The 23865-nt window shown below is 40.7% G+C and overlaps 2 protein-coding genes across 2 annotated transcripts in view; one reads left to right on the top strand and one right to left on the bottom strand.

Annotated features, from left to right (window-relative positions):
* loxl2a (lysyl oxidase-like 2a) overlaps positions 1-15173 on the top strand; it is a 34086-nt gene extending 18913 nt beyond the window's left edge. Inside the window, exons 5-14 of the mRNA XM_050038224.1 lie at positions 205-421; positions 2288-2471; positions 5039-5190; positions 5276-5443; positions 9022-9187; positions 9575-9815; positions 10146-10261; positions 10402-10538; positions 11010-11121; positions 12787-15173. Coding sequence (XP_049894181.1) covers positions 205-421; positions 2288-2471; positions 5039-5190; positions 5276-5443; positions 9022-9187; positions 9575-9815; positions 10146-10261; positions 10402-10538; positions 11010-11121; positions 12787-12857 — 1564 coding nt within the window. The 3' untranslated portion in view covers positions 12858-15173. The remainder of the gene's footprint in view (positions 1-204; positions 422-2287; positions 2472-5038; positions 5191-5275; positions 5444-9021; positions 9188-9574; positions 9816-10145; positions 10262-10401; positions 10539-11009; positions 11122-12786) is intronic.
* r3hcc1 (R3H domain and coiled-coil containing 1) lies at positions 11429-21919 on the bottom strand. Its single transcript, XM_050037304.1, has 11 exons — positions 21854-21919; positions 20681-20696; positions 19237-19330; positions 18769-18900; positions 17094-17231; positions 16368-16857; positions 15996-16171; positions 15675-15745; positions 15487-15582; positions 15190-15330; positions 11429-12445 (listed from the first exon to the last, which is right to left on the bottom strand). Exons 1-10 carry the CDS (start codon positions 21917-21919, stop codon positions 15221-15223), a joined length of 1389 nt encoding a protein of 462 aa, XP_049893261.1. The 3' UTR covers positions 11429-12445; positions 15190-15220.
* Positions 21920-23865: the final 1946 nt, after the last annotated feature.

The following is a 23865-nucleotide window of genomic DNA, read 5'->3' as shown; positions in this document are numbered from 1 at the left end:
ATGATGATGATGGATTGCCTTTCCAGGGAAAGTGAAGTTCTGTTGGTTTTGGCCTGAACTGATACCCGTGGGTACGCAAAGGGTTGGAAAAATTATGACAATCGTTCTAATATGGTTGGCAGTAATGTAAATGTATAGAAATTAACAGAAAAGGTATGCAGTATCATTTGTAATAGTTTATATTGTTGCATCATTTCTTCTCAGATTGCTGGCCAAGCGTCGTAAGAAGAACTTCTGGGGTTTCTCTGTCAACTGCACAGGCAACGAGGCCGACCTGTCCGATTGCAAGCTGGGAAAAGAGATAAAGCTGAACGGCAACCTCACCTGTGAGCAGGGCATGCCCGTAGTGATCAGCTGTGTTCCTGGACGTGCTTTCGCCCCTAGCGTCAGCGCTGGCTTCAGAAAGGCCTACAGGGTGGAGGTAGGTCAGCACAGCGGATCTCGGGTTTGAAACTCAGCTTTCGTCCTTTCTGTCTGGTGTTTGCATGTTTTTTCTGTGTTAAAGGAACACCACCCAAATTAAGAATTCTAATATGTTATTTCCATGGCTGAGGCAAGTTTAATCAATATTTGTGAACATGAGCTACTCTCTATCAAAGCCAGAAACCAGAGAAGTACATCTTAAACTTGTGATATCATAGGGTACAAGGTCTGGAGCTGCTCCATGGACAATAAATGGGAGCCTGATTTTATGGACCCACAGAATGTTTTCATTTTTTCACCCATATGAGCTTTATTCTGCTGTGGTGTTCTCAGCTCTGAAACAGAAGATGTACCCATATGCTCAGAACATTCCTCTGGGTGCTCTCAGTGTCATCGAGAAAAATGTTTCCCAATTCATTGTCTCTGGAGCAGCTCCAGACTCTATATCCTATGACATAACAGATTTGAGTTTTAGCACTCTAGTTTTTAGATGTGGGATAGAGTTGTTGCTTTTTACTAATATTTTTGGACTGTCTTAGACCATAGGAATAATGTGTACATGTTGAAATTGGGCATAGTTCCCCTTTAAAGTGGATAACAGGGATCTTGAACTGTTTTATGTGGCCATGTGCAACACTTCATTAAAGTTACTGGCTGTTGTAAGAAGATATAGTAAATGTACAGGATTCTGTTGGTGGCATTTGTAAAAAAAGACTACCCGACTTTTTGCAACAGTGCACACCGAAATAATGACGCAGAACAACAGCAATACATGCCATAGGCTGTTTGAAATACTTTTTAAATTGCTGTGCAACTGCTGGCAGCTTGTCATGCAGAGGAGGGCAGTTAAGGTCAATAAGTGCATTGGATTCTGGTGCTTTTGTTAGGCTGAGCAGAATCAGATGGTTGGAAAAACTGAGTGTTTCTAATAAGGAAGAAAACAGTCATGTATTCTGTTAAGAGTTATCCCATCTGGAGGACCGAGTCTTCCCTTGTGGGAGAAAAACTATAAAGTAAACAGTATCAACAGACTCTGACACTTCACTAAGTCAGTTTATGCGACCATATGACTAATAATAGTTTCACCTAGATCTTTGTGACATTTCTTGTATAACTTCTGACTCTGATTAATTCTTTTTTTTAAAAGAAAATCATGCATGTGTTTTTATAGTGCAGATTTAAATGTCTGATTTAAAATCTGTTTGTTGTCCACACACAGTACGTTGCTGCGTTACTGTTACACTATAGGAGCCATAAACATTTTTATTTAAATACAGAGTTGAGTAAACACATGATACACAATACTATAGTCAATTCTTGATATGAGTCCAGCCTGTATTACAACATTTTCTGCTTATTAATCTAGTGGCCCTGCAGTCAAGCATCTGGAAACATTTGAATGGACGAGTGCTAAGCATCAGTCATGTATACAGTCAAATTATCAGTATTGTCGCTTGATGTTTATTGTTTACTAAGTTATTACACAGGGTGCCACCACCCCACAAAACGAGTAACAATGGTAATCTAATATGGACCAAATAAACCAGGACTAAAAAGTATTTTTAGTCCTTCAGCTTGTTTTATGTACATCTCTGATGCAGTTATGAGCAACGCGTGCAGTAAAGGGAGCATGCTGCCTCCTCTGAATCATTATACATGATACGACTGATGAAGTTTATTGTCGAAGTTGTTGAAGACACTAGCTAGTCACATGTTGCTGTATTTTGCAATTATGTCCAAATTAAATGAATAGAGTAATAACGTGAATAAATCAAATTAATTCAACTAGATTTTAATAGTTTGCATGAATGTTCTCTCTGTAACATTTCAACTAATTTTAGCTTTCGGTGGACTGTTTCTGCAGCAACCCTTGGTGCGTCTAAGAGGTGGAGCTATGATTGGTGAAGGGCGAGTGGAGGTGTTGAAGAACGGGGTGTGGGGAACAGTTTGTGACGATAACTGGAACATTCGAGCTGCCACTGTGGTGTGCCGAGAGCTGGGCTTTGGTAGCGCCAAAGACGCCTTGACTGGTGCCCAACTGGGACAAGGTATGACTTGTGAATACATACCCAGGTATTACAGCATAGTACCAGTGTAAGTAGTGTTACACTGATATAGAGTGTGAATTTCTGGTCATATTTGCTTAAACTGCCACACAGCACTAAATGATACAGATCATCTGTTAAAAAAATCTTATTCCTCTGCCTCTTTGTAGAGCTTCTAACCTACTGTACGTGAATATAAACAACCAATCAGAGTTGGGAAGCCTCTAACACAGCTGTCAATCATGTCAGTCACTGTCAAACTAGGCAGCGCTGATCAAACATGAATCAAATTCTGTTACTGCATTGCCCATTTCTTGCCTCGCGTGTTTTTAGAAAACATACTTTGGTGTACTGTTTAGCTGTAAAATAAGAAAGTTGGTCAAGCTGGTGGGCGGTCATTTGGCTCGATTGTTTCCAACATGGCAGCAAAATTTCTCATTTTACTCCTAAACAGTACACCAAAATATGTTTCTGAAGACATTTCAGGGGAGAAATAGGCAATGCAGTAACAGAATCTTAATCCATATTTGAACAATGCTGCCTAGTTTGACAGTTTGACTGCAGTTCACGAGCAGTGATTGACATGATTGGCTCGAATTAGTTGTTTACATTCACGTGTGGTAGATTCTAGCAAGATGCCATTAGAGACAATAGGAGGAAGACATGATTTTTTTTTTTTTTTACAGACTATCTGTAGTGACATTTAATGTATTTGGATGTATCCAAATGTATCAACTTGTATATTAGTAATTATATATGTATATATATATATACATATATATATATATATATATATGAGAACTTAACACCTGGTTTTAGCTTGACTACATCCCCTTCACAAATTTAAAAATATTTGGTAAACATAATGTTAATGTTAAATATATTTGAGGTAATTCAGACACAGCTTCTACATCACATAGTTCAGGGCATTTCTTGCTCACAGTTCTTGAATATACAAATTTAAAGGATACTCATCAAAACACTGGGTTCATAAAAAAAACTTCTAAGAAGACAAACCTGATAGGTCGTTATCAGATTTTTAAAATTTGGCCTTAAATATCCAATATTAGTAGGTGTTTGGAAGAACAATCATGTAATTATTTTGGAGGCCATAGTTGCAACCCTCACCCATATAGGGAGCCTGTAGCAGATCCTCCACACATTCATGGATCATGCATAGTGTTGAACTTAACTGTTCACAGGATTTTAGCTTTGATGAAATCTCACATCTACAGTACTTATCAAAGGTCCAAGCACAGCTTCAAGCAGAACTCAGTCCCAGCTGTGAAAATGAAAGGTGTGGACTGAAACCAGAGGCTCCCACCTCCACCTTATCGTTGGCCTCTGTATCGCCACCTGTTTTTGTCTCACTTCAATCAGCCCAGACCTGAAGTCAGCATACAAATGTGCTGGAGAATGTATGCAGCAGCACACTAAGACTCACACCTTGACCCAGAACCCTGAATCTGCGTAATGCAATATACCACAGGCTTATGAGAATCATATGTTCATTGGATTAGATGTCCTCTCGTCTGCCTTATTCTCACGACAAAACACAAGAGCGCACAAAATGTTCCAGCAGTGAAAAACAGTCTTTATGGGTTTCAGAGGAGGAATTCTTTGTTGGAGAGTGCACAAGGTTATTTGAGGGATGGATTTCTTTACGAGCTGACCACTGGATCCAAAAAGGGTGCCACACACAGACCGTAGACTTGAAATAGGCGATTGTGTTTGTTTTCAGAAGTCACTGAAGTGGACTAAACAAGAATGTCAATAAAACTAAAATGGTATTTCCCAGATTTGTATAGGAGACTTGTTTTTAGACAAAGTTCTTATACAATCTACGTACGTCTATGACTGTAATGTTTTTCACTCATTTTCTCTGAATTAAATTTGATAAACAAGATAAATATTTATTTTATTTAATTGATTCTGAGTATTAATCAGACTTGGAAATGGGCTGTGTGATTACAGCAGCAGCGTGTTCTTCCTTTTGCAAATTTATTCCGTCCGTCTCAGCGTCTGGCTGCTGTTTCAGGGCCCACATCACTAGAGACATTCCTGCTCAGTCACATGGGAAAGAAACCAGCATGAAGGAGTACTCACACATGTTATTTTGGAAACTCCGCTAAACGGAGATGACTTTTTTTTTTTAAATTTGAAAAAAACAAAAAGAACGCAGTCAATTTTTTTTTTTTTTTACAAACCTCGAGTGTCTAATTTTCATTTGACATAGCTGACTGCTTGTTTCCTTTGAGCTGTAATTCCAGGGAACAGGAAGTCTTACATCTGTCTTTGGATGCACTTGTTGTTCTGAGAAAACACAAGCAGGCGAGGCTACTGCTGTGTACTCAGGAATAGTGGGCAGTACAGACTTGTGTTTCCTAAGATCATTGTGTAACCCAAAGATCAGGTTTCTTCTTTCAAGTAATGGAAATAGAAAACAGTCCTTCTTAAATTATTTTCTGTAATGCACATTAAGCTAATGCTCCAGCTGTTTTTCCAGTTAGTAGTGACTGAGTCATAAGTTCAACAGAATGAGACACTTTTGTTTGTTTGTTTTCCCATAGGGATCGGGCCGGTCCACATGAACGAGGTGGAGTGCTCTGGGTTTGAAAAGTCACTGACTGAGTGCTACTTCAACCGTGACTCTGTTGGCTGCAGCCATGAGGAAGACGCAGCAGTCAGGTGTAATGTTCCCGCCATGGGCTTCAACAAAAGAGTGAGTACCTCTCTCTATCTCCGTACTATAAAAAATAAAGATTTGTAGAGAACTGGAAGACACAGCTGTCTGTCTCTGTCCTCAGCTTCGGCTAAATGGCGGCCGTAATCCCTATGAGGGCCGTGTGGAGGTCCTGGCAGAGAGGAACGGCTCTATGGTGTGGGGCTCAGTGTGCAGTGACAGCTGGGGGACCATGGAGGCCATGGTAGTGTGCAGACAGCTGGGCTTGGGCTTTGCCAGCCATGCTTTCCAGGTAAATGTTGTGCTCCACATGTAATACACACAAATCATTTATAAGATGAGCTTATCTTCACTGCACAGGCTTTCAGCATAAAGGAGATGGCTGTGGGTATAGTTTGTGCTCTGGCACACCTAACTGGATAATTTATGCTATCATTCACAGGTAATTCACTTATATTTTAAAATGAAAAATAAATTACATTTGTGCGTCTTGTATTATACACATGAGGCAAAAACCACATCAGCTCTTTTATGTGTGAAATACACAGGCCCCTGCACAAGCAGAGCTTTCACCAGCAGCAGGCTTAGGGTATCAAGCTAAATAGTACAAAACAACAACATAAAAAATGATAAAAGAGGTGAAACTGGTGTGACAGGAGAGGCCCAGAAGCCATCAGCGTATATTGTCGAGCTCCCCCTGTATTAGCAGCGAGGTAAAAATAACGTAAAAAACATGAATTGGCTAAAAAAAAATGTTTGTTGTTTTACATGCTTGCCCTGTCACTATCAGTTCCTAAGATTTTTGTACAGTCATTTTGTCCTAATGATTGATAGTTATAGTCATTTGTATTTCCAGTATACTGTATGTGCATGAACATGATCATTATATTTAATTTTTTTGTATCATGTCATGTTATTGGAATGTGAAAACAGATTTAGCCAGGTTAAACTGATAAAATGTAAAGAAATATAAACGCGTATTGGAAGTTGTCTGTTTCCAAACTGTCAAGTGAAGCCTGTCTGAACCTCAAAACAGGCCTCTGCTTTTCACATTATTGTACCATTTAAACTAAGTTGGGGTAATTAAAGGAGCAGTGTGTGAGATTTAGGGGGATTTAGTGGCATCTAGTAGTGAAGATTGCAGATTGCAACCAGCTGAAACTTCTCCCAGTTGAAATTACTTCAGTGTTCATTGTTCAGGAGGTTTTTAGCAGGAGCCGAATTATCCGCAGAGGTCTCTCCCTCTCCAAAACAAATGGGCCCATCGATTAAAACCAGTAAAAACACTGAATAAATCAGTTTCACATCAAGAAATCACTGTTTTTTCGACACTGCTGGTCGTCGAGGGGCTACTACACCCGGTGTCCGATGTGAAAACATGAATGGCGCTCCCTAGAGCCGGTGTTTGTTCTGTCTATTCTGGGCTACTGTGCAACATGGCAGACTCCATGGATGAGGATCTGCTCCTTAAGGAGATACAATGGCTCATTCTTAAATAACCAAAACATGACACTTCTTACTTTGAGGTGATTATACACTAAAGAAAACACACTCATATCAAATTCCATTTATGCCAGTATATTACCTCTAAATTCTGCACACTGGACCTTCAATAGCTTAGATGGAATACAGATGTTATTGTATTTGATTTGATTAATGGATTAGAAATGATACGAAAGTCACAGCCATGTGTAATATGCACGAGATGAAACCACTCAGGCAGCACTACCCATTCTAATATCCGTCTGTGTGTGCGTGTCAGTGGATGTCATTATCTCTCTCATGAGCTTTACTGACCCCTGAGAGCAAAATAAGCTTGTAACTGTCTTTGAAACTTCAAAAACACAGAGTGAGAGCAGAAAGCAGGTCAGAAGTGGTAAACCTATGGCACAGATGAGCTTTAAAGCCCTCAGCGGGAGTGATGGGCAAAGCCATCATTTGCTGTTTGAAGTTTAGTGAAGTTTTACACCGCTAAAGCCCGTGGCATGACTTGGCTGCGTCACAGTTCTGTCCTGCTTACGTTTACCTCTTACTTTTAAAGGAAACCCCCAGTGCTTCCTTTATGTCACGAGGTGAGAGGCTGGTTAAGTTAAAGACCCCCCCTCGTGTTCTTAATATATTTCTATTTTTAAAACCAGCGTTGGATTTGTGGTTAAAGGTGATATAGGTCTGGAAAGTATGTATGAATCACGGGGACGTTCACTGATAACAGAAGGAGGTTTTATGAGTGGAACTTGGACAGGATCTCACCCAAGTGTGTTTGGGACAATTATGTGCAGTGCACTTCTAATGAAACAACACGTAATCATGTCATCATGTGTTTGCGGTCACTGCTTGAGCACTCACCCTTTAGTCAAGTACAGTTCAACACTGTGCTTCTCCAGTGTGGAATGAAGGGTCCACTTGTGATTACAAGTACCTATTTCACTTCATAAAAAACACATTACATTGCCAAGTCAAATGATCAGGTCGAGGTATCATAATAACAATGTCCCTTTGTCACCACATACAAGAAGTTACCATTACACTAAGGTTCTCATGTTGACAGCAGGTCTACGAGTAACAAATGCTATTTGTTATAGAAGTAGAGCACAGAGCAACCTCTTCAGAGACTCTTTCCTGTCTGAATTTTAAATACTCCTGCAGACAAACCCCACCACCAGATGGAACAAATGACTCCAAGCTTAAACTATACTGCTGTGTATCTATCCCTCTCCTTAGCCCACCAGCAAGTCCTCCCACATCCATATCCCTCAGCTGCATTTCTTTCTCATGAATCCTCCACTTTCTTGGAAGATGACGGAAACTATGAGCACAGGTCGTTTTCCTGTGGTCTGCAGAATGTTGTAATAAGGCTGAGTAAGGACTGTGAGGACAGCAGACCATCCCTTGGCTGTGTGTCATGTGTGAGAGGCCCTTTGATTAGACTTGCCCTGTAGGACAACTGAGATGAAATATCCCAAATTAAATACTGGGGGGAAATCAAGTAAATGTTCCTACTTAAAATGTTCCCACACGAATTTCCAAAACAGTTCCAGCAACATGACCTTCATCTATTTAAATCCATCGGACTCCGTCGGACAAAGCTGTAATAGTAGACTTGAGACTTGGAATTAATTCTGATTGAAAGATGCACTTTGACATTTTGGAAAGTACACTTATTCACTTCCTGGCAGAGTCGGATGAGAGGATTGATACCACTCTCATGTCTATATTATAAATATGAAGTTACAGCCAGCAGCTGGCTAGCATAGCTTAGCACAAAGACTGGAAATGGGGAAACAGCTAGCCTGGCTCTGTCCAGAAGATAAGAAAATCTCTGTCATGTTACGGTACAACATGAGAAGCACAAAATGTGGCTAGGTTACACCTCAGTTTTTATATGGATTAAGGAAATGAGACATTTTAATTAGAAAACTTGGTAGGCCTCAGATATCACTCAAGACAGAGTGGTATCAATCTTATTTTAGTCTTGGTAAGAAGGACAGTAACTGTATGTATGATTCCTTTACATGTAAGTCAGAAAAATCAAAGCTTAAGACTGGACTTGGACTCACTTTAGACTTCACTGCCTAAAGGCTTAACTAGTCTCCAGACCTGAAAGCCAAACCTTTAGAGTCTAATATGACCTGGGTGGGAAAATCCCAGAACAATAATAATAGTTAAGGCAGGGACAGACAGGCCTTGGCATGGCCACACACCTTGGATATTTAATTATCAGGGTCACGCCTCAAAGGGACTTTTCTCATTGAAAAAAAAAAGTAGTCCAGAACAACACATTTACAGTACACTTTTCTGTACCGTTGCAGGTCTGTCAGCTTGATGTGCTTCAGTTGTTTGAAGTTGTTTTCTGTGCTTCTCTTTCATCAGGAAACATGGTACTGGCAAGGAGATGCCTCAGCTGATGCAGTGTTGATGAGTGGAGTGAGATGCTCCGGAACGGAGCTGACTCTGGATCAGTGTCTTCATCACGGGAAGCACATTGACTGTCCCAAAGGAGGTGGACGCTTCGCTGCGGGGGTCTCCTGTACTCAGAGTAAGAAAGCGCAGAATGCAAATACCGTCTACACTCAGAGTCTTACAAAGCTTTTCATGGAGGACATTTTGAATTATCAAAGTAAGAAAGGCACATATGCATATGATAAACTTTATGATGGCCAAATTCTATTGAGCTGCTTCCGTTTCAGGGTCCTGGTATTCTGCATGCTGTGTCAGACACACTGTCATGGGACATTTGAATAGAACAGAGACATGTAATTAGTAACACCTGTTCTTTTCTACCATTGCTGTTTAAAAAACTTTAGTAGTAAGGAATATTTCTTTATAAAAGACAAACTTGATGCTCTACAGCTACTGGGGAAACTTTGCGTGTTTGTGACGTTGTTCCTAACGACCACGTCCCTTGTCGCTCTCTCCCTCTCAGTGGCCCCAGACCTGGTCCTCAGTGCCCAGGCTGTGGAGCAGACCACCTACCTGGAGGACAGACCCATGTACGCGCTGCAGTGTGCCCACGAGGAGCACTGCCTGTCCAGTACGGCTGACAACGCCGACCCCAATTCATACCGCCGCCTTCTCCGCTTCTCTTCCCAGATCCAAAACAACGGCCAGTCAGACTTCAGGCCTCGAGCGGCACACCACTCCTGGGTTTGGCACGAATGTCACAGGTGAGACCTCAACGAGACCAACAGTGTTGTTTGCTGCTGCTTATATATTAATGACTGTATGAAACCTGTTGTGTTACTCTCAAATGACTGTAACATTAATGCTGGATGCCAGAGTGTCATGAATGAAATCATACAGGATGAATCGTTAATAATTAATAACCAACATCCAAACTGGAATTCCCTATATCCCACTGGCGATCAGGCTTTTCCCCTCGGGCTGTAAATGCTGCTGGGAGTGGGTCAGGGATAAGAGCGTGTATGTTAATGTGCAGTTGCTAAATTTAGGCATGTATAGGATGTTTCAACATTGTTTTTCTTTGTCCGATCCAGACATTACCACAGTATGGAGGTTTTCACCCACTATGACCTGCTGTCTCTAAACGGCACTAAAGTAGCAGAGGGACACAAGGCCAGCTTCTGTCTGGAGGACACTCACTGTGACGAGGGTAAAGATTCCTTCTTTCCTTTTTGTTTTTATTACATACTGTGGCTTTGTGTCGAATTGTGCTGCTGAAGAGAATATAGTAAAAACATCAAAATCTGAATGGCTTTAGAACGAAACTAAAACTGGGCTGAATACTGACAGGTATCCAGAAGAAGTATGAATGTGCAAACTTTGGGGCACAAGGCATCACAGTTGGCTGCTGGGATACCTACAGGCACGACATCGACTGTCAGTGGATTGACATCACAGATGTGAAACCCGGCGACTACATCCTCCAGGTAAAACATTTGGTCTGTCAGTCTAGCCACAGTAGATACGTCACATCTGCTGCTGGAAAGATTGTTTCATCCAGCCAGTGTGGTCGTATAGACCAAACAGATACAGAGACTTTCCACGTCTCTGCATCTGCTTATGTTATAAAGCATGCTCTTATTCAGACTTTAACAGGCGAGGAGGGGTTGTTGAAGGACACTGAACTTTCCGGTGGACACTTTGGTTGCTGCGGAAACTAAATTTCAGATCTCTGGGTTGTGAAAAGACGTGACATCCTCCACTAGAAAATCATTTTTCTGAATCAGCTGCAGCAATCAAACTCATACTCTTTTTTTGAGACAGCCTGCCACCCTCATACTGCCACTCACTGAGTCTGTATTATTCGGTTTTTAGTAGTACTTAGAAAATGACCATGTATAGATGAAAGAGAATATTTCCATCAGATGTTTAACATTCATTGTTTTTGGCTCTCACAGGTTGTGATAAACCCCAACTATGAGGTTGCAGAATCAGATTACACCAACAACATTATGAAATGCAGCGCCCGATACGATGGACAGCGGATGTGGACGTACAACTGTCATATAGGTGAGACCATTATCTTATAAGGATCATAATCTCCTCTGCATTAGGGTTACAGTGATAGTAATTACACTGGTTATGTGTCAAGTCCAGTGAAAAATGATGCTGCGTTATAGACAATTTGTAGACGATTTATGTTTAAATAAAGAAAACATATGACCTAATTTTTGTTCCCTAGAACTGAGTTACAGTTTTTACACTACTCACCTAATGTTAAAGAGGATAGAGTCAGGGCTTTAACATTTTTAAAGATATTATTATTCTTTCATTTTAAATGTAACATGCTGATGTAAAGCAAACAACGCACAAAGTGTTACTGTCCTAACTCGTTTTAGCTGTACTGTATGTTTATTTAAAATTTTACATCACTGAAACTTTAATACAACAAATCAATAGACACCATGTGTAGTTTTCATATTGTCATTAAATTATGCAGTATTGAATGCTGCAATCAAGTCTCCTTTTCCCTGAAATGAATCAAGGGATTCAGTGAAGTTCTACAGGTATCCAACCTGGTAATGCACAGAGACATACCATAGAACAAGTCCTGTCACTCCCACATCAGGCACAAGAGATAATTTCAGGAAAACCTTCCATTTTAGTATGACAAAAAATAAATTATTCAACATCTTTACTATATACAAACAATATATAATTTTCTCTTAGTGGCATTTTTGGACACACCCTATACAGAGGTAAGATTGGGACAAAACGACAGTACAGTAACAGGTAAAAAAGGCCAAACCTTACAAGATTTCAAAGCTCAAACTTTAGTTGAAGTCATCTGGTTTTCTGTCATGTGGAGAGAAAGAATGAACACAAAAGGCAACGATCCTAAAAGGTAGTTTTGTGTTATTTAAAGGAAACAAATAAATATTAAAAAACAACTGAACATTTTTCAACAACAAAGTTTTAAAATGAACTAAAACATTAGAAAATATATTTCTGGGTCCAGCATGACACTGCTGTTACATGTGTGTTTCTTTTCTTTGAGATGCTGGCTTTTGAAAACAATACTGAGTGTTATCTTTTTAACAGATCGGATTCTGTTAATTGATCTACATTACATTTGTCAGTTGATTTGTGCACTCTATATAAAAATCTGGCTGTAACTACAGTGCACAATGTAACAGGTGTCAGCAGGACACTTCAGCAGGGTGGTGTCGCTGATGTGTGGCGCTCTCCATCACACAGACATGCTGAACCAATCAGTGAAGCAGGCAAACAGTGCTTGATGGCAGTCACGCTTTATGATCAGCTAGCTGTTTGTAGCCACTGTGGAGCCTCTACAGAGGGCCAGTGGATGGAGGCAGACCTCTGCTGGCCCTTTCTGTGAAAAATAGAAAGCCTGTTAGTCGATGTTTTAAAAAAGGCATATCACAAAATGCTGCCTTTTCTAAAAGTTAGGACTTTTTAGACAATAGTTTACCTGATTTTGAGAGCATTTCACTCCACTGTCAATAAATTCAAATGAAAAGTCCTGACAAATTACTGGTCCTCTCGTCACATCGGGGGGTTGTTACTATCAGAGAGGCGTGTTCAAATGGTGCAGTTTTATTGGCTGGTACCATGTAAAGTTTAGGTGTATTAGACGAGGAGCTTTAACATTTGTACTGTATCATGCACATAGCATTGCTCATGCCGTCATCCTTTCCCTATCTTACTTTACAGGTGGCTCACGGAGTTCAGAAATAGAGGAAACGTTCCCTGGATTAATGACCAACCAGCTTTCACACAGGTAGACCAAAGACGGACAACACAGACGGACGGACATTAGGGAAGCATATATTGATATTTGACAACCACTAGAGGGGGCTGTACAGTTTTGCTTCCTTGAAGCTCTGCTGGATGTTTTTGGGCTCAGGGCTCAACAGGTACAACGGACATGAATTCAATGGTAAATTATGAACTGCTTGCTTACGAAATCTATTAACCCACATTCAGCTGTACAAAAGTGTCCTTATTGATGCCTCATTTCCACTGCATGGTTCCACTCAACTTTACTCACTATTGGTACCAGGTGCCGTGACATTATCTTCAACTCACTGAATGCTATCATTGGCAACCAAACACTTTCGTCAGTTGTACAGAGTAGTTTGCTGCGTACCATTTTTTAAAAATCTGGATCGAGTCAAATAAAAAATTGCAGTTGCTATTGACGGTAGCTTGGCTATTTAAAAATGGTATACAAGCACCAGGTACTATCCACAATTTTTGCTGATGGAGAACCAAAGGAGCGAGCTGAGTTGAGCTATGCCGTACCATGCAGTGGAAATGCAGCATTAGTGCCTTTATTGTCAGTGAAATGTAGGTTTTGACCTGGTGCTCACTGGGAGAGACGTCAATGAGAGTTGTAGCCAAATAAGTTATTAAATTAAGTGTTCCAACAGGTGTCTTCTAAGCCAAAGTTTGAAGAGTTTGAAGAAGCCTTAAACCAAAGACCATTAGATGAAACATTCACCCTCATGTTGAGTTTGCTTGGGATAGATGAAAATTATTGTCAAACAGAAACCTGCTTATGAATGCAGAATCTGAAGGAAAGGGGAAAATATTTTGGTATTGGAAGCGTTCTGGTTTCCGTTTGTAGTCTGAATAGTATAGACCAATGACATTTGAGCAGGCATTGGTTGCTTGAGAGAGAAAAAGAGGCAGAACGCATTGGACGAAGTGCAATCTCAGAACCCATTGGCTTTGTTTGACCATGATATAGCTTTTTATTAGCTTCACTAAACTGGCTACTTGTGAAACAGTCCAGTCAAAGACATTGTCTCTCAACTTTATCTCCATACTCCCATCTCAAGTTGGGGATCGAACTGTAAACTGGTGCAAAGAGGAGGAAGTCTTGGCCCGAATATCTGTTCTCTGGATATCCTCTGGCTACACTTGAACCCCAGAAATAATGGCCATTTTCCCCAGAGGCTAAATCATAGTCAAGTCCATAGCCGATGGGCTCCGAGATTGGGTTAAATAGTCTACTGCTAAACCTGGTGCTACAACTGCGTCTTGCACTGTATGTTTCCCCCAGAACAGTTGTCTTAAAAGGGGGCTGCTTTAATCATGTTTGCTTTCACAGTATTGGACAGTGAAAGGCTTTAACTAGAAACTGAAAAAATACAGTACATGATTATAATGACTGTAGAGCAATATAGCACAATCTATAGCAACAACACAACTGACAAAACAAAGATTTGTTGTTTTTATAAAGACTATTTTTAATTCTCTACAAAGGATTAAAGGTTGTAACCAAAACTGTAATGTAGGCTACCTAAAGTTGGACTTATTTGTTTTATTTTTTTTGTTAGGGCCCCTCTGGTGCTGAATACAGTAGATTAATCTACAACAACAGATGATTAGATTTGTTTCCTGCAATGTTTCTGATGATTTGTAAAGACTTCCAGTCATAGATGGTCAGAATTAAGAGGGAATGTGCTTTTTTGCCTCTTGTATTCTGTGTTCCACACATCTGACTATGCCTCTGAAAATGTTTTATTTATTAATTGTTTGTTTATTAGACACATAGACACATTTTCATCTTCACGATGTGTGCATCCCCTCAGCTTCTTTCTCAATGTCTGAGATTTGTTACATTACTACCATCAGGGACTGAAAACATTGTGGATGTACTGTAAAAGCCACAGATGTATGTGAAAATGCCTCTTTATTGTTGTGTGAATATGTTTTTTAATGTAGCAAATTCAAGGATCCTCATTTTAAAAGAGTACCTCTTGCTTGCTGTCTGACTGGTCGTATTTTGTATGCAAGGGTGAATGTGGAAAAACATTACATTTTTGAATAAATATTGGTGAAAGCAGATCTCGATTCAGATGAGGAATCTTTTTACAGTGTTTGAGTGTATAGAAATGCTTTCAAAAGGAACCTCTGATCAAAGTGAAGAGACATAAAACCCTACGACGATGGGGGCAGTGGGGAAGTAATGTAATTGGTGTATGCCTGAACATTGTGTAACACTGTCAACACAGACTACCATGGCAAGGCTATTTCCAACAACTCCTCAGCAAACTCCACAATCCTTCCTGATGAAACATCATTCGTCACTTGTGTTATTCTGTTCACCTGTATTAGCCTGCGGTGTCTTCACTTCCCTTCAGTATCGCTGCACTCTGCCTCGTCCCTGCAGCCCCAGGGCTCTGGTCACCATCCGCCTGGCTACAGCACAGTCTGTCCTAGGACGTTCCTTCACTGGCTGGATAAACTCTAGGAAGCAGCACAGAAACAACCATCTGATTCCCATACTACATAACACAGAAGGGCTCCAAGACAGTAACAAAATACAGATGTTATTGCTTAACATATTTCCTACACAACAAGCACGTAGCTACAGGGCTCCAATAAGCTTTGTGAATCGCCTACCTGCCCGTCTCATGGCCTTGCCTATGGCGCTTTTACTCCCTTGAGCCAGTGATCTCGCCTTCAGTGTTGGATGGCAGATGGAGAGGGCGTGGAGTGCTGCACATGACATTGCTATATGTTAGTACAATTCTAGTCATCTTTTAACTTCAATCCCAGCACCACATTCATTGTGCAGTGAGGACACATACCTGCCGTCTCACTGGAGAAAACCCCAAGGGCATGTGTGTTGTCCACCCACTCGATCTTAAGTCCACCATCACTGCAACAGACAGGAGAGCACTTTAGGAGTTTGGGAGGTGGATCAATAATTTGAGGTCTTGATTTACTTAGATTGGACATTAGGGATGTTTTAAAGTCTTCAGTTTAAACTTTTTGTTGTGGAGTAAGTGTACAAAATATCTACACAGTTTGAAGATCAAATAAACTCACAGGATTTGTTACTTAAAACAGAAAAGCTACGGAGACTGACAGATCTGTAGAGAGGTTTAAGATCTAAACTCTGCTCGCACCTGTACTCTGTGAAGGCATCCAGGAGATCGTCTGTTTTGTAAAAAGCCGGGAAGTTGTAGATCTCAATCACATGGGGAAACTTATCTGGGCTGGTACACACATTCTCATAAATGGAGTAGTCATTGTGGACGTGCTGAATGGAAAAGGTCACCGTCTCTTTAAGATGTTCCTTGATCTGACAGGACAAACACAAAATAACTGGTTACTGTTTATGGTGCTGATGTGGCCTCAACATGAAAGAGCTTCAAGTAATGTGAATATTAATCCAGAAAAACACAAGTAATGGAATATATCTCAATAACACGATTATATTAGTAACACATGTATTAGTAAGACATTAAGTACCCATAGAAAACCAAAAGCAGGCTCACCTCCTCAGTTATATCATCTGTGTCTGTGCATGTGTCCTCCTTGTCCTTTTCATCCTCCTCCAGAGCCATGTCAGCCAAAGAGGACACAGTCTGTTCCCAGATGAGTGCTGAACTTTCAGCAACATGGTTGAGGACACCCTCCGCTACACTGGGGAGACATTCGTGTCTGGGTGTGGATGAGGACTTTGTTTTTTCTGTAGTTTCGGTGCATAAACAAGAGTCAGATGAGCTGCTGATGCAGCTACAGCTACTTGAGGCCGGACTGGGCAACTCTTGGTCTCCTGTGGTTCCGTGTGAGTTTTGTAAGCACAGTCTCTCCCGAGCAGCTCGTGGCATGTAAAGGGGTTTGTCCGGCCTCTTAGGTCCTCGGCTTCGCGATGGGATTGAAGATTTAGGCCTGGCATGGCCGTCCATCTCCTCCCTGCTTCTTAGGGGCTCTGCACACAAGCTGCTGTTGCTCTCCCAGTCACCATCTTCCTCGACCTCAGCCCTGCAGAAAAACCCCCCACAAATGACTTAACTCGTTCTACAAAAATCTATTCTACTTAAATTGAAAAGCAATTAAACCTAAAAGAGAGACCCGGGATTTAGAAAAACAAGCAGCAACAATAACAAAAACCAAGACCTTTCTTTTTTGTGACATCACTGGCAAAGTGCACAAACTAAGCAATACTGTAAGATGTTTACTGCACGTGTAACAGCTATCATCTTGTCTACATTCACTACCTGAGCTCAGAATAGCAGACCACCACCCTCCGACACCAGCTCTCCCCTACTGAGAAGGTGGTGAGCTCTGGTATGTCCTCTGTGGTGCTGTGGATCAGGTAACGTAGCCTGCTGGGTAGCGGGGGGAACAGGAGCACACTGGACAAGGACACAGAGGGAATCACAACAGAGAAAGACAGTTAAGGTCATATAAGCAACTTCTTTTTTTAAATATATTTTCAACTATAAATTTGGCATTGGAGATTTAATGTCAATGAGAACACATGACCAAATAAAGCTTAAATACAATGAGAGCAGGATTTCTTTTGCAACAGCAGAAGAAATAAGTAGAGTGAGAAGACAAACAACAAACACAGAAAGTCACACACAAATACATGTACACTATAAAAAGACATCTCATTAAAAAGTCCAGAATTAGAGGTTCATATTCATCCAACAGGATGAGACGTTCAGGTTTTAAAGCCTGTTGTAGTTCATTTGATTATATGGTTCAAAGTACACTTGGGCAGGATCTATTTTCCTTCCTTCCTGACATTTCACCAAGTTATACAATATATGATGGTATTGTAGCATGTATGTCACTGCCTCGCCTACTATGCTGGGTTTTTAATGTGCAATTAACCTACTCATGGCCCATAGAATAATGGATACATAGGAAACAGGCACCCTGCTTTCAGGAGGACCTAATGACACTTGTTGCTGCTGCAAATACTAACACGAGTGAGTTGAACGGGGAGGTTGTGTTGAACAAAATCATATGTGGCAATACTCCCAAACGGGGGCAGAGGCATTTCTCCTTTTTTGAATAGTCTCATAATGTTATCCCCACCACTACCACTCACCATCTTTCGCAGCTCAGCTACCTGTCCCACTGGTAGAGACTGACCTCTGGTGGCTCATTTATGCACTACATCTCCCTAATACAGCATCTCTGTATCAGTTTCATAGCAACAGCTGTATTTTTGACAGTATTAAAAATCATACTTAAGGGATTTCTGTAACACCCCAGTACTCCATAATACCTTGATACTGCCCATGTCTGGTTCAAAGCACTGAAAGGCAGTCTTTAAGTTTCGTATTTGCTTGTGGGGTGTTAACAGTTGGAAAGTCCTAGAATCTGGACCTACTTTTTCATAGACTACATAGTGATGACTTTAGTTGTTCTTTTATCTCAGACATGTTACGATGTTACATACCTTGACATGTTTCGGTGGAAACTTCCGCCTTCCTCAGAAGTGTCACTTGGTGGTGGTTGTGACGCCGAAACATGTCAAGGTATGTAACATCCTAACATGTCTGAGATAAAAGAACAACTAAAGTCATTATCAGAAACTAAAGACATAATGAACACCATTGAACAACATAGTGATGAGTACTGAATACAACATCTATCTTCCTATAGAATCACAGTGGCACACTGTGCTTTAATCCAATACAAGTAAATATTTTTTATCTTCAGTCTTTGTGCCAGCTGTTTCACACAATGTTCAAAATTAAGATTGCACATCTTTAGAAAGAAGGCAGGGAGACGTAGAAAGAAATTATAGGTTCTTAGGAATAAAAACACATTTTGTGTGACCAGTAAATCCCTGTAACTGAGTTTAAACGGACACCTGACTGATGCTATAGCACAATGTTCATCTGGCTACTGTGGTTATGTGTTCTCTTAACTTACCTCTTGCGGTTGCTCTTCTCTTGGTATGTTTCCAGCTCTTCCTTGACATAATGGAGGAATTGATTTTCTTGTTTTGGGAGATAGATGCCATCGACACAGGGAAACGCCAGGGTGGACAGAGAAGGACGGGTCCTGGGGACAGTGTGGGGAAGTTAACTTACACTCAGTTAACGTTAGCAACGGTCAACGGGCAGCAACGGTAACGTTACAAATCAATCACTGGCCAATTTTCACTGTGGCCAGTGGCGTTAGCTAGCAACCTTGGTTAGCCAAAGTAACAATATCTACATTAATGTGTGTTATTGGTGCGTAAATCTAGCCTGTTGCTGTGGTTTTATGTCCTAATCCACAACTTAACAACTCAAAATAAGGCTAACTGACTTTGGTTAACGTTTACGCACCTGACGTACGTTAACCGTCATGCTACCTGGGGTTAGCTAAAGCTTGTAGATATTCAGGCGGGCTTACCGTAACGATTTAAGAGTTTTCTGACCTGGACTTGTTTTAGTTAGGTGCTGTGGCACAGGTGACAACAGTTGAAGTCCCAGCCAGCGGTAGTTCACTAGTTAGCTTCCATTATTTAGCTTCCGGAAGCAGATGTTTTCTTCTTCTTCTTCTTCTTCTTCTTTTTCTAGTTTTATGGCGGTTGGCAAACAACGCATGGAAGCATACCGCCACCTACCGAAATGGAGTGTGGGTCTGGATAAATTAATATTCACGAGAAAAAAAAAAGAAAAAAAATCTAAATTCTTCTGATCAGACCAGATCTACTCAAGTAATAAAACAAAAACCTGAAGCAAACCTCGCCTGAATTTTTCTGGAGGATAGTCTTTATGTTTAAAGGCACACTTTCTGACTCCAGCTCCTGAATGAGTTGCTGTCTCTCCTGGTCAAATTTGGAGCAGTATTCAATAACATGCTCTACAGTCTCAGCAGTACTACATACACTACATTTACCATCAGCATGTTTCTTTAAAATAAGTAAAGTACTGCCTAAACCAGTATGCCCAAATCCCATCCTAGAGATAATGTCTTCCTCTTGAGTTGATCTAGTTGTTGGTCTTGCCAGATGTTTTCTTCTTTTGGCGTCCCTTCTAAAAGCAGCAACATATCCGGTTTGGTTTCTTCAAAATAAAAGCATTGTTCTTAGAAATGTCAATCTTTTTTAATGTTGCTAGTAAAGTTTCTAAAATGGCACTAGTACTACCTGTACCACTAGTAGTACAAGTTGAGGTTCTTATAAGAATGCGACTAGTACCACTTGTGGCAATTTTGAAACCTTTACTAGTAGTACTAGTAGACAACAAAATAAGGAGGCGGATATGGGGACATACAAGGAGCCTATTTCAAAATAATTGCTCTTCTTCGCCGCTGAGATGTGTTTCTTGTGGCTGTCAGCATGTTATCTTCATCCCTCTGTGATGCCAGTTCCCGTCTTGCTACATCAAGCTACATCCAAACGCAATCAATAACATTATTAAGGGAGAAATCTGAGTGAGGACAATGTAGCTGTAGGAGTCCCAGATTGAGCAATTATTTCTCCTGCGCAGATTTAGTAAAATGAAATGCTCTTTAATGCTTTTGTCAAATTTGATCTCAAGTTTAACAAATTTGTTTGTTCAAAATCCAAATAAATATTAACATGGCAATTATTAAGCACCGTGTTGACTTTGCTTTGCACATGTGGGTCAGGCAGCACATGCCAGTCAAACTGCACCAGTGGTGGCTCCTGGCCACACATCAGCTGGAAGAGGCTGGGATCCAAGGCTTTGATACATGGACCTCCATGTGCAATCGACCAAGTGATAAGGTTGCCGCCTTTGAAATATTTACGCTGGTCTAATGCTGCTTGGTCATAACTAAGGAAGACCTGGCCAGCCTTTCCCTCGAAAATGCCAAGAGAGGTCTGTACCTGTATCATCAAGAGTCTAGAATAAACAGAAAAGAGAAATACAACAGTTTGTATTACAGTTCACCCGAAAACATGAACATATTTGTTATAAAACATTTAATAAATTACTTGAGGTATTCAGACCTGAAAAACTCTCGCTGTGGTCCCCCCCATATCATCTGCTTCTTCTCCTACAAACTCAATGAGTGGTGAATGGGTCCAACAGAACGTGGCCCTGGAGATTGCTTTAATGGCGCTCTACAGAAGCTTTTTCCTCCTGATACAAATGGTGGATACCAGGCCCTCAGAAAGGTGATGCTCTTGAAAAGTGCTCAAAATGATGGCAAGATCCTTTTCTTCCTAAAATATGTAAAACATATGACGTATATCAGAAATGACTAGCAAAAAGGGTTGGTCACTTTGCATACAGGTGATCTTGGAAATTTGTTTAAAAAGTAGCATAGTAGTCATTAACAAGTCTTGAACAAAATGTTCTCCCAGTTTTCTGTAGTGAAAAAAAAAATAAAAAAAAATAAAAGCTACCAATGGAGGACTGTCAATTTCAAAAGTAACTGCAATAATGTCGTCCTCGTCCCCATCCTCATCCTCAGAGTCATCAATGACAAAGTCACTGACAGGACTCCTAAAAAAAAAATCAGATTTCCTTCTTTTTAACTGCCAGTTTTACGTACTTTTCAAACTCTTTTTAAACCACTGGTGTATTCTGATATTATTCTCTCTAAAATCTATTTAATAGATGAGTATTGAGAGTGTTATTGAGACAGTATAAAATGCAGTGTCATACAGTATGTTTCCTGTTTTTGAACATATAAAATACCTGTTTAATGGTTCCACACGTGATGTTCTGTACAAGACCTTGAAAGTACAAATGTTGCATGAAATGATAATGTCTCAATACATTGTATATTTTCAAAACATACTTAATACTACTATCGTCATGTAAAGTTTTACCTCTGGGGTCCCAGCATTCAGCCACTCTGCAGGATCCAAACTTGCCTCCTGTTGATTAAAAAGACTTACCATTAACATCCAACTACTCTTTTACTGAGGTTAGCTTTGAAAATGGAAAGGATAACTTTTTAACTACGATTATTAAACATTAATATTTCTACTTACTTCAATCTGAATTATCAAAAGCACATACAGAATGTATTATTGTTTTTCATAACTTACGAGTGATGGGTTAAAGTCTGTCCATGGTGAGCTTCCGTCAGTGTCCATAGTTGAAGAGAGGGACATGGCGTTAACGGGAGGGGACTGGTAACTGGTGTGATGGCAGTGGGTGGGTGAGACTGCAGGTCTGAAGTCAGCAGGTGAAGCTGCAGGTGTGACAGCAGTGTGTGAGGCTGCAGGTGTGACGGCAGTGTGTGAGGCTGCAGGTGTGACGGCAGTGTGTGAGGCTGCAGGTGTGATGGCAGTGTGTGAGGCTGATGGAAAGGCAGTTAGAGACTGTGAAACTGTCTCAGGTCCAGCTGGTGGAGATGTTTCTGGTAGGGTATGAGTCCTTTCAGGCCCTGAGGTCTTGATGGACAAAACAAAGTGCCTGATTAGTAATTAATATCAATGTACGCATATTCAGAAGGAGTGTTGGCCCAAAACAACAACAAAAACTCACCTCTAATGGCAGTGTAATATCAGTCTGGGGAATAATATAAATCCTGCTTCTGCCAGCAGCTGTCTTCAGCTCCTTCAGTGTATTTGCCTGAATTTTAGTCAGAACCTTGGACCTATCAGCTCTTGCAAGATGAAATCCAATTACATTTAGGCTAATCGTGGGAAAGCTTTGGCAGATGTAATTATTAAACTCTGGCAGAGTCCAAGAAAGTGCTACGTAACTTCTGTGTGAGACTGCTCCTGGCAAATCACAACTTGGGATCCCTGGAAAATGATTAAACAAAAAAACTGTCAATATACTGACTCAATAATTGATTGTGTTTTGCTTGCCATTGACTTAGATTCAAAGCCTTATTGTGTCTTTATAGGCTGTGAACAACATACTTTGCTGTATTTGTTATGTTTGGAGCACAATTTCAATTCAATTTATTTATGTAGCGCCAAATCGTAACAGAAGTTATCTCAGGGCACTTTTCACATAGAGCAGGTCTAGACCGTACTCTTGAATCTACGGAGACCCAACATTCCTCCATGAGCAGCACTTGGTGACAGCAGCAAGGAAAAACTCCCTTTTAACGGGAAGAAACCTCAAGCAGAACCGGACTCTAAATGGACGCCATCTGTCAATATCTGAGCTATACGCACTCGGGCTACATCGTGATAAACATTGGTTTGTGGATGTTTAGGGTGAGGCTTGACCAAATGAATCAGGGCAAGTCCTGCTCAGTACACGTGTACGATAAATGGGATTAGATAAAATCATGTGACTTTGCAGTAGGACTGCAACGATTAGTCGACTAATTGGTGACTAATCGACTATTTTAGTAGCGGACTAATCGGTTTGTGAACTAAAACCCTTTGGCTTGAGTATGAAACAAGACATTAGATGACATAATTTTGGGGTTTGGGAGAGACAGACCGACATGTTTCAACATTTTAACACATTTTTCGATAAAATGATTAGTCGACTAATGGAAGAAATAATAGACAGATTAGTCGACAATGAAAATAATCGTTAGTTGCAGCCATACTTTGCAGTATTTGTGGTCCAAGGGATTATCCTGCCCTATTATGAATATGACACACCAAATAAATGGCATTTAAAGATGACAGACTGCAATTAATAATATTTAATATGTATGGGCTGGGAGTCTGCATGTTCTCCCCGTGTCAGCGTGGGTTCTCTCCAGGCACTCCGGCTCCCTCCCACAGTCCAAAGACATGCAGATTGGGGACTAGGTTAATTGGTGACTCTAAATTGTCCGTAGGTGTGAATGTGAGCGTNCCGCAGTAAAGATCTTCCTCCATTGTTCAGTAATGAAGCTGGACCCTCAGACACAAAGTAAGAGAGTGTTTCTACTGTAAACTGACCTGAAGATGATTCTGTTTTTATTATTATCTGATAATCTACACCACGGGGACTAGGTTAATTGGTGACTCTAAATTGTCCGTAGGTGTGAATATGAGCGTGAATGGTTGTTTGTCTCTATGTGTCAGCCCTGCGATAGTCTGGCGACCTGTCCAGGGTGTACCCTGCCTCTCGCCTGATGTAGCTGGGATAGGCTCCAGCC

Source organism: Epinephelus moara, chromosome 24, assembly GCF_006386435.1.
Source record: "Epinephelus moara isolate mb chromosome 24, YSFRI_EMoa_1.0, whole genome shotgun sequence".
In the NCBI taxonomy this organism is placed as follows: Eukaryota; Metazoa; Chordata; class Actinopteri; order Perciformes; family Serranidae; genus Epinephelus; species Epinephelus moara.
This window is presented reverse-complemented; position numbering and strand designations above follow the sequence as displayed.

Bases quoted from the DNA above. Each gene is read 5' to 3' on its own strand.
- r3hcc1 (XM_050037304.1), bottom strand. From the start codon at position 21,919: ATGTCCCTCTCTTCAACTATGGACACTGACGGAAGCTCACCATGGACA. The intron at 18,901-19,236 runs GTAAGCCCGCCT...CACTGTCCCCAG, and splicing joins AAAACTCTTAAATCGTTACG to GACCCGTCCTTCTCTGTCCA. The intron at 16,172-16,367 runs GTGAGCCTGCTT...TTGTCCTGTCAG, and splicing joins CAGATGATATAACTGAGGAG to ATCAAGGAACATCTTAAAGA.